General features: G+C 36.8%; 1 protein-coding gene across 1 annotated transcript in view; it reads left to right on the top strand.

The window, feature by feature from the left end:
• The first annotated feature begins 6,255 nt into the window (after nucleotides 1–6,255).
• Nucleotides 6,256–11,035, top strand: part of LOC107286730 (ras-related protein Rab-3C) — a 61,270-nt gene continuing 56,490 nt past the window's right edge. Inside the window, exons 1-2 of the mRNA XM_015815144.1 lie at nucleotides 6,256–6,271; nucleotides 6,912–7,141. Of these exons, the coding sequence (XP_015670630.1) occupies nucleotides 6,256–6,271; nucleotides 6,912–7,141 (246 nt within the window). The remainder of the gene's footprint in view (nucleotides 6,272–6,911; nucleotides 7,142–11,035) is intronic.

The raw sequence follows: 11,035 nt of genomic DNA, 5'->3' as shown, positions 1-11,035 counted from the left end.
GTGGCAAGAGATTTGTACTTTCAAACTTACAAGATTCTGTTAATGTAGCCTTACAGTAAAGTAGAGTTAGAACATCTGGTTGTGTTTCATGTCTGTCTGGTTTACATGGGAAAGTTGACAGGAAGCTGCTTTTAATTAGGCATTTGCCAGGCTGAAAAGAGAAATAATAATTGGTATGAGGAGTCACGGTGATGTCACAAAAGTTTCCTTGGAGTCAGGAAATTTCACCACAATTAGTATTAGTTCCAGCATAATGAAGATTATGCAGGGGAGAATTTATGCACTTTCAGAGATCAAAGATCCTCAACATGAATCATGCAGCTATTAAAATTCAGAGAAAAAATGCTTTAATGAAAATGAACTATGGATAAATAGTCTTATGTGTGGCCTCCTTAATACATACAGTAATGGTCACTTTGAAGATAGCAAATATTGGTATAAGCCAGCATGCTTGCACTAGCCTATTAGTGTATGAGCGATGCTGAGGCAGTACAGTAGAACAACTGTCTCATTTGCCATACGAATACAGAATGTCTCTTTAACAAAGTCAGCAACAAACATTTTTGCATCAATATTAACTCAGACTTCTGTGTATCTGGTAGGTAACTGCTACATGTTTGCCATTTTCTTTTATTTATGTTATGTAGTTATATGTGACTAAAAGATTGTTCCTATGGGGAAGAGTGTCCTAGGCCATAGAAGAACCTCTGGCTATATTACAGAGAGTTCAGAGCAGTGGCATAGTTATCAAAGTTGTACAAATGTTTGGAAGAACAATGAGTTAACAAATGCATGACAGTATTTGGCACTTTATTCCAATATATAGATGTGAATTAAAGTCTAAGCAGTAGGATCTCCTTGCCAGAGGCATCAGGAGAGTCCAGAGATTTACAGAAGTATTTTTATTTTTAAAAAAATCTCTACTGAAGGAATCTAAGGGGGAAAAAATCACCAATAAAGGCACAGCACACTGACTAAATATTGTGGGAGTATTCTCAGGTAAATTCAGGTACCTCAGTGTTTTGTAACCCAAAGAGCATAATCCATGCAAAGGAATCCATGCAAAGGACCAGGAAGTTCCAAATGTTTGCAGAAGGGAAAATAGGAAAAAAACCCTAAGACAAAAATTTCCAATGTGCCCTAGTGGGAACAACAATAGCAACAACTGGCAATGGGTAAAAGCAGGGAAATTAAAGAAAGAGAAAGATGGATGGATTCTGATTGCACAAGACCAAACCTTAAGAACAAATGCATACAAACCTGGAATTTAGAAGAGAGACAAACAGCAAATGCCATCTCTGCAAAGATGCTGAAGAAATAGTGGACCACCTAGTTAGCTGTAAGAAGATCGTGCAGACTGACTACAAACAACGGCATGACCAAGTAGCAACATTTTTTTCTTTTTTCTTGTAGATCCTTAATTTGAGGTAGAGTTGGGATGACTGGATGGAACTAAGCATTTAATGGTCAGATGTCTTTCCTGTTGCCTATGTGAAGTTTGCAGCAGATATTTTTTCTTTATGCTCTAGGAGACAAACTTCTGCCACTATCTGGGATTGAACTCTCAACCTTCTGAGTGGGAAGCCAGTGTCTTCACTATTAGGCCATCATGCCACTTGACAAAGTAGCAACAATGGTACATTGAAATACAGTATCTGAAGTGTCATTTGCTTGCAAGCAAGACCAATAGGACCATAAAACAGAGCAAGCAATAGAAAATAAACAAGTTTAAATTGCTCTGGGACCTTAGAATTCCAACTGACAGGCACCTGCCACATAACACCCCAGATTTAACAATTGTCGATAAGAAAAACAAAAGTCTAGATAGTGAACATCACACTACCAGGAAACAGCAGAATAGAAGAGAAAGAATTGGAAAAAATATAAAGACATGCAATTAGAGGTAGAACTGTGGCAAAAGAAAGCAAAGATAGAACCAATAGTATTCAGTTGTTTTGGGTGCACCACTTTAACCACCATTGGCATTGGTAACATCACCACCAGTCAATTGCAAAAGCAGCTTTCCTTGGAATAACTTACATCCTGCAACAATACCTTTAATATTATTGAATAACAACACCTACCTCTCCCAGGTCCTTGGAAAGAACTTGATATTTGGACAAAAATGCCAAATCCAGTCTAAACATCTTCCTGATTGTGTGGTCAATCATAATAGTCTGAGAAAAAACAATTCAAGAATGTATAGAAACTGCCCTTTCAGACTTAAACTGAAAAGCCTTGCACATGGGTTTGTTATACAGAGAGTTTTAGCTACAGGTCTCAACATCCAGGCAAAATGATGATGAGGCAAATTGTCTCCCTTGTTATTACTTACCAGGCAGATCAAAGCTTTAAAGGTTTAAACCATCATCCAGAATTGAACTGGAAAGCAATCAATAAGCAGGAAAGTATCTCTCACTTCAGAACATATACAATGGTATAATGTAATACATATAGCCCTTGACTTATAAAAGTTCATTTAGTGACCGTTCACACTGAAAAATGTGATTTATGACCGTTTTTCACAGTTACAATCTTTGCAGCATCCCCATGATCATGTGACTAAATTCCAATGGTTGGCAACAGGTTCATATTTATGACTGTTGCTGTGTCTCATGATCATGTGATCCCTTTTGCGACCTTCTGACAAGCAAAGTCAATGGGGAAGCCAGATTCACTTAACAGCTGGGTTACTAACTTATCAACTGCAGTGATTCACTTAACAACTGTGGCAAGAAAGGTCATAAAATGGGGCAAAACTCACTTAACAAATGTCTCACTTAACAGAAATTTTGGGCTCAATTGTCATAAATTAAGGACTATCTGCATACTTAATTATGAAGTTAATTTTACCATAACTACCTCTGCTTGCATGCAATAGAATTTCAAGGAATCATTCTTTACCTGCTTAACACAACCTTTATGAAGATTATGTAATATGATGGCTTGAGCATCTTTTTGATGCTCTTCAAGACATTTGTCTCATCTTTTTTAAAAATCTTTTTTGAAAGAATCTTTTAATTACAAATAAAAACCTGGAACATGGCATGTGACAGACCAAAGCATTAACAAGGAAACTTCTGGGTCCTCAACGAATCCCAAAACAAAATAAGTAATTGGTGACCACATTCAAAGTATTGCACTTCTCCAGCATTGAAAAAGAAGCCGAGAGATATGAAACCTTTCTGGGATCTAGAAAAGGGATCAACTGACCATGCTGATAAATATTTGTTTAATGGCTAGTCATATCCAGCATGTAAGTCACTTAATGGACAGGCCATTCTAACTACCTCAATGAAAACTATTCTCTGTGACATCCTGAAATATCCCTTCTAGATTCTGATTGGGCCTTCAGCCTCAGAGTCCTAGAAATAATTTTATAGATAACCATCCAATCATCCATATTTGTGTACAGTCAGTTTCTGTCCATGTATATAAAAGTCCAAACAACATCATTCAAAGAGGTAAATTTATAGTTAATGCTTATTATTGGGAATCAGTTCCACCCTGTTATTCCCAACACAACTGTTAATCATTGGGAGAAAGCAAGTGAACACCAAACAGACCTTTAAGATGGGAATACTGTAGTTACATTCCATGAAAGAAATGTGTGGGAGTGTATTTCATGTAGTGAATCTTGATTACTTGTGTCAAGGTAATGATTTAAAAGCTAACCAGCTGATATAATGTAAGATGATGGAAATGACTCAGCATTGTCTGTGTCTCTTTAAGAGCAAGCAGAGTCTGTATCTGTTTAAGAGCTCTGTATAAAAGGGAAGGCTTCGCAGATGTGTTCTCTCTTCTGTTTCCTGCTGTAATTGTGATCCTGCTGTATTACCACGTTTACGTACATTGTTCCTGGCGTATGATATTGTAGATAGTGTAAGATAAACCACCATTTAATATAGACCACTGTTTACTGTGTTTACTCCTGGGTTATCTCAGCGCAATAAGATTGTGCATGCTCTGATGTGTGTGTGTGTGTGAGAACTGAAATCCCATTCTTTAAAGTACTTTGCAGTGCATTTGTCTGCAAATAAAAGACAAGTATCCCAATTTCACAACAGTGAAAGCAGATATTACCAGTTAAGCACTGTTTTCAAAAAGGAGGCAGAGGGGATCAATTACACACAGAAGGACTGAAAAGCTCAACAGCACTTGAAAAATATCACCACCTTGAAACTGTGCATTCTGTTGTAGCATTCATATTGTAATAGCAGAAAACTCAAAGTCTGGGCTTAAAGGCTAACAACAGGATACTTCATATCACCATCAGATATTCATTCCCATAAGTGCAGGGATATTCTATTGGCTTTCTGTCAGATTGGGAATGAAGAGATCTAGGTTCAAATCTTCATTGGTGTAGGCAAGTTTAAGTCACTTGCATCCATGTAGTCCAACTATTTTCCAAGGGTTACTATGAAGATAAAATGAGAGTAAGGAATAAAATATGGCTCCTAGGGCTACATGGAAGAAAGAAGGATATGAATGATTTTAAATTAATATGTTTTCTAAAGTCCCACTCGTAAATTCCACCTACCCTTTTCAACAGATTGTGTTTTCTACAGCTGTGCTCTGTTTCAGGTTCAGTTCAGCCTGCTGCTTCAGAGAGCAATTTAGCCCCAGATTGAAACTCTTTAAAGTAGTTGCCATATGATTCTGCTAAAAGATACAGCTGTTTTAGAGGCTTGCAGGCTGACAAGAGCTATGCTCACACACTAATGTTGTCCACAGGCCTTTTGGATTAAATCCAAACCACTGGGCAGCCTACTACCTTTTTTATGACCCTATATTTCCATACCACCATGGCAGACCTATTCTTTAATTACCTAGCCCCCACTATTTGAGTCTTCCCTGGCATTTGTGCAAGGCAAAGAAATCATCCTGTATTGCTATACCAGTTCTCATTGGTATAATATTAGCTGGATAACTGATGCATTTGATTTAGAAAACAAACTATCTGCTTCAATACTTCAAACAGGCTTCTGAACTATCAAGTCAGGCTGACATTTCATATTGGATTCAATCTAGCTTGTACACTCTTAATGTAAGATCAAATTCCCCGATTGCCCATATTCCTCAACTGAAAAGGCACCATGGGAGGTGTTCCTTATTATGTTTTCACTTAGGACTATTGATTGAAATGTGGGAAGCCAGAGAAGATATAGATCATCATTGGAAAAAATTAATGATAAAAGACAGGAGGACATCTGACACTTATAGCAAGTGCAAGAACTCTACATACTATCAATTAGAACAGTGTTTCTCAACCTTAGCAACTAAGATATCTGGACTTCAACTCCCTGAATTTACCAATCAGCCCTGAATTAGAGTTTACCACAATGTTTTACTGTTTTTTAAAAAAATATAAAACCAAATTATTTTTCATTGTAGTGAAGAATTATTAAGATTTTTTTCAGCAGAGCATACATTTACATATTTAGGGTATAAGTTCAACCATGGCAGGAATTAACCAAAGCTGGGTGAACATTCAGCAAGGTCACATCAAAATATATGCTTTGATGTTCCTACTGGCTAAGTTCAAAGTCAAAATCTTTTATCCTGGCAGATGTATGTATTTATACATACGGTATGTACATAAATTTAAACCCTAAATATCCAGAGGCAATCTATTAGAAAGACTCATTTAATGATGGCAGCTATTCTTCTATTTTTTTTGCATTTGGTAACAATTTCCAGAATATAATTCTTCATGAAGTTCTTTTGAACACATTCCATATAATAATAATAACAACAACAACAACAACAACAACAACAACAACAATAATAATAATAATAATAATAATAATAATAATAATAATAATAATAATAATAATAATAATAAAGTTGGAAGGGACCTTGGAGGTCATCGAGTCCAACCCCCTGCTCAGGCAGGAACCCTACACCATTTCAGACAAATGGCTGTCCAGTCTCTTCTTAAATACTTCCAGTGTTGGAGCATTCACTGCTTCTGGAGGCAGGTTGTTCCACTGGTTAATTGTTCTAACTGTCAGGAAGTTTCTCCTTAGTTCCAGGTTGCTTCTCTCCTTGATCAGTTTCCATCCGTTGCTTCTCGTCCTGCCTTCAGGCGCCTTGGAGAATAGCTTGACTCCCTCTTCTTTGTGGAAGCTCAACAGTAGCTATAATATGTTATTTATTTATTTATTCATTTATTTCTATTTATATACCATTCAGTGTCTTTGGAAATAGAAAGGCATATAAACTAAAAGTAAAAAATCATAAGAAATGAATAAAATGCAATTGTACTCCAATTGAAATTAAGCCATATATAGCTATTGATCCACCCTCCTGTCCTTGCCTACTTTTAAGATAACCTCAAATATTACTCAAAGCCACCTACACACACACACACACACACACACAAATTATGCTATGTATGCCATTTTAAGTTCGTGGAGGGGAAGGCAGAGTATCAATTTGATATAACAAGATTATAATACAACAAAATGGAATGGAGAAAATTCATAAAGCTAAGCAAGATTTTTTCCCCTCCTTTTTCAATTGCTTTGTCATTTCATCTTCTTCGGCATAGGCAAAGAGTTGTTCTCCTTTTCATAGCAATTGATTTTGATGGTTGTGCTGCTATTTTAGGAATGTTTAAAAACACTTCTGTGATTATACACTATTTTGGCATTCAGGTAACAGAATTAATTAGCACTGCTCCCTTGTGGAGGGGAAGGTTGCCACTGATTTTCTGGAATCAAAATATTCACTATGATCATCTGTCTTATTTGAATATCTTAAGAGCGCCTTCAATTTCTACCCAAATACTTGGGCACCTAGTGCTGAGAAGGCTGGTGAAAATATAAGCATTTCAGAGTTACATGAAGCAAACATAACGTTTAATTTTTTTTTAAAAAAGTCTCTCTCTTTTCTCATCTGCAATCTACAGATGGCATCTGCGCAAGATATCCGACATGGCCAAAAGGAAACATCGGATCAGAACTTTGATTATATGTTCAAACTGCTCATCATTGGTAACAGCAGCGTTGGGAAAACGTCCTTCTTATTCCGTTATGCTGATGATTCTTTTACTTCAGCTTTTGTAAGCACTGTTGGGATCGATTTCAAAGTGAAAACAGTCTTCAAAAATGAAAAAAGAATTAAGCTACAGATTTGGGTAAGCAAATATACTATATATATGTGTACAGTTTATCTCTGCTTTTTAGGTTTGTGTATTAAATGTTGAAGACAAATTACTCTATTTCAGTGTTTCTCAGCAACTTTAAGACATCTGGACTTTGACTACCAGAATTCATGCTAGAGGGTGAATTCTGAAAGATGAAATCCACGTGTCTTAAAGTTTCCAAGATTGAGAAACACAGATCTATTTTGATCTTTCTTCACAATTGAATTAATTAGTCTTGGTTATTCTTTCATTTACCTTTCTTGCATTTGGCTAGTTCAATCCCACCATTTGGTAGAGCGATATGGTTCTCTGAACAGGAAATTGTGAGGAGGGAAGTAAGGAAATGTAGGAGGACAGAATGATGCATGCCACACCATTTTCCCAGTAAATTAACTGGTGCATGTCTGTTTGAATTCTAAAGTCAATCAAGAAGAAGAAGAAGAAGAAGAAGAAGAAGAAGAAGAAGAAGAAGAAGAAGAAGAAGAAGAAGAAGAAGAAGAAGAAGAAGAAGAAGAAGAAGAAGAAGAAGAAGAAGAAGAAGAAGAAGAAGAAGAAGAAGAAGAAGAAGAAGAAGAAGAACTTCTTCTTCTTCTTCTTCTTCTTCCATATCCGTTATCGGACATTGGCGATCATGTTGGTGATCCTGTTTTTATCAGCAGCTGCACGAAAAAGTGCTGCTGAGTTTTGTCCAAACCAGTCGCTTAGATTTTGAAGCCATGATGTTCTCCTTCTGCCTGGACCTCGTTTGCCTTCTAAAGTCAATGACCGTGGCAAAAGAAATCAAAGGTAGTACCAATAGTATAGGCGCCTTGGATGCAATCCCAAAACAACTGGAGCACCTCTTAAAACACCATTGGCATTGACAAACTCACCATCAGTCAATTGCAAAAGGCAGCTTTAGTCAAAACAGCTTACATACTGCAATGAGACTTCTAGTACCATCAAACATTAACATCTACCCATCCCAGGTTCTTGGGAAGGACTTGGTAGGTGGATAAAAACATCAAATCCAGTCTAAACATCCTGATGACTGACAATTAACCATGATAATAATAAAGTGATACTTCAATATCTAGAAAGTTGAATTTATCAGACCTTAACAGCCTGATTTTACAAAAAAATTTAGAACTGCCTATATATTCTTAGATACTTGATAGTTCTTAGGACCTTGATTAGGACTTTAATTATTAGTTTCCACCAGTCTTAGATTGTGAATCTAACTGTACATTTCCTACACATAATTTTTGGGGATGTTTATTGACCGTGTTTTAGCTTTGTTATATACCACCTGTAATCACTTATTTCTGATGGGCAAATATATAGTGTAAATTTGATAACTAAATAGTTCAGTGCACAGCTTCCTCCAAACTCCTTATTAAATAAACAGTGCTTATGATCCAATCATTTACAGTTGCAATTATATTCTAAGGCAATTGCATGCTTCACACCCAGTATGCATTATAATGGAAAGTGGTTGTAATTTGCATCAAGCACTTATTTCAAGAAAAGTATTATTAGAATATTTGATGTGAGTTGTGTAGTTGCTCCAATTCCTGCTCATATGTATTTTTTTGAGTTAACATACAATATTAGTTTGTGTAAGCACAGAAAAAAATATTGCATTATTTTGCTTGTTTTATATCAACTTTTGTTGTGGATATAGCCAAGGCAAGGCAAAGCGCATGTACCTGACATTTTACACATATTAAGCAATGGAACTAGATTACCCACATGGGCTTTCTAACCTAATTGTGCAAAATAAGGCCAGGTAGAGTCACACAAGTAAACATATAGGATATATTAGGAACACTTCAAGGTAGTTATGCCCTTTCTTGGGTTCATGTAGTTTGCCTTTATAGATGTTTTGCAAACTCTATAGATGTTTGGTTTTAGGTGTTCCTGAGAGGCACCGCATGGATATTCACATGCACTCTGAATCATATTTTGTCCTTTAAATCCAGACCTCTATCCAGCCCCAATACAGAAGGTTCCACATTCCCCTAGATTCTGATGTCTGCAATTTTAAAACGGGTAATATTGTAGATGAACTTATTGATGAAATTATTAAAAACCAATAGCTAGGGAGGGATTGCTTAAAGTTTTATTCAGTTTTTGAAAGGCACCCCTTGGCAAAATATTCTGGAAGTCCCATCCCAATGCCTACTTTTGGATCTTTCCTCTCCTAATTTTTTCTCTCCCCCAACTTCCCACTACCCTTACTCTTTCTGATATTTCATTCTTCATCACTTACCTGCAACAGAGCACCTTTCTTCTTCTTCTTCTCTTCAAATATTAAAATGGAACCAGTGCTTCATGTTGGCTAAAGTTTTGAAGTTGGATGGGAAAGTTGGTGTTGGCCCACAGGGCTCTTATTGTTGTGGAGGTATAAGTAAATAAGTATGTCTGTCCTCTTGAACTCTTGGAGAAAGATAAGGATGTAAATTGAATAAGTGAAAGAGTCTGTGTGCATTGAATTCAACACCTAGATTTATCCATAATGTCTGCAGGGAGAAAAAAAACAACATTTATATTTTTAAGGATAAAATCATATGTAGCTTTGAATCTGGAGATCATGCAAGCTATGGGGCTTTGGGGTTTTACTGGGTGATCTAGTTCTAAAAAATCAATATTCTCATTTTGGCAACCTATAAGTTTCCAACTAGAAATGTCTTTAATCTGATGTAGCAGGGACTATTCTTGTGACCACAGGAACAGAAGAACCAAGCTGGATCAGGCACAGCACCCTCTACTCCAGCATTTTCTTTCCACAGTGACTCTCTACAGTAGCTACCAACCTGAAACACATAAATACAAGAAAACCCTCATGCTCATGCTTTCTAGACCTGTGTGATCCATCCACATATAGTAATAACAATAACAATAACAACAACAACAACAACAACAATAACAATAACAATAACAATAACAATAATAATAATAATAATAATAATAATAATAATAATAATAATAATAATAATAATAATAAAGTTGGAAGGGACCTTGGAGGTCACCTAGTCCAACCCCCTGCTCGGGCAGGAAACCCTATACCATTTCAGATAAATGGCTGTCCAATCTCTTCTTAAAAACTTCCAGTGTTGGAGCATTCACCGCTTCTGGAAGCAGGTTGTTCCACTAGTTAATTGTTCTAACTGTCAGGAAATTTCTCCTTAGTTCTAGGTTGCTTCTCTCCTTGATTAGTTTCCATCCGTTGCTTCTTGTCCTGCCTTCAGGCGCTTTGGAAAATAGCTTGACTCTCTCTTCTTTGTGGCAGCCCCTAAGATATTGGAAAATTGCTGCCATGTGACCCCTCGTCCTTCTCTTCGTTAAACTAGACATACCCAATTCCAGCAACCGTTCCTTATATGTTTTAGCTTCCAGTCCCCTAATCATCTTTATTGCTCTTCTCTGTACTCTTTCTAGAGTCTCAACATCTTTTTTACATCATGGTGACCAAAACTGGATGCAGTATTCCAAGTGTGGCCTTACTAAGGCATTGTAAAGTGGTATTAATACACGTGATCTTGATTCTATCCCTCTGTTAATGCAGCCAGCACTGTGTTGGCTTTTTTGGCAGCTGCAGCACACTGCTGGCTCATATTTAAGTGATTGTCCACTAGGACTCCAAGATCCCTCTCACAGTTACTACTATTGAGCAAGGTACCCCCTATACTATACCTGTACATTTGGTTTCTTGCCTAAATGTAGAACCTTACTTTTTTCACCATTGAATTTCATTTTGTTAGATAGCGCCCAGTGTTCAAGTCTGTCCAGGTCCTCCTGTATCTTAAGCCTGTCTTCTGGAGTGTTGGCTATTCCTGCCAGCTTGGTGTCATCCGCAAATTTGATGAGTTCCCCATCTATCCCCTCGTCCAAATCATTGATGAA

The sequence above is a fragment of the Protobothrops mucrosquamatus genome, unplaced genomic scaffold (genome assembly GCF_001527695.2).
Source record: "Protobothrops mucrosquamatus isolate PMUCROS unplaced genomic scaffold, P.Mucros_1.0 scaffold318, whole genome shotgun sequence".
Classification (NCBI taxonomy): Eukaryota; Metazoa; Chordata; class Lepidosauria; order Squamata; family Viperidae; genus Protobothrops; species Protobothrops mucrosquamatus.
Note: the sequence above shows the minus strand (reverse complement) of the source record. Positions and strands in the feature narration are given on the sequence as shown.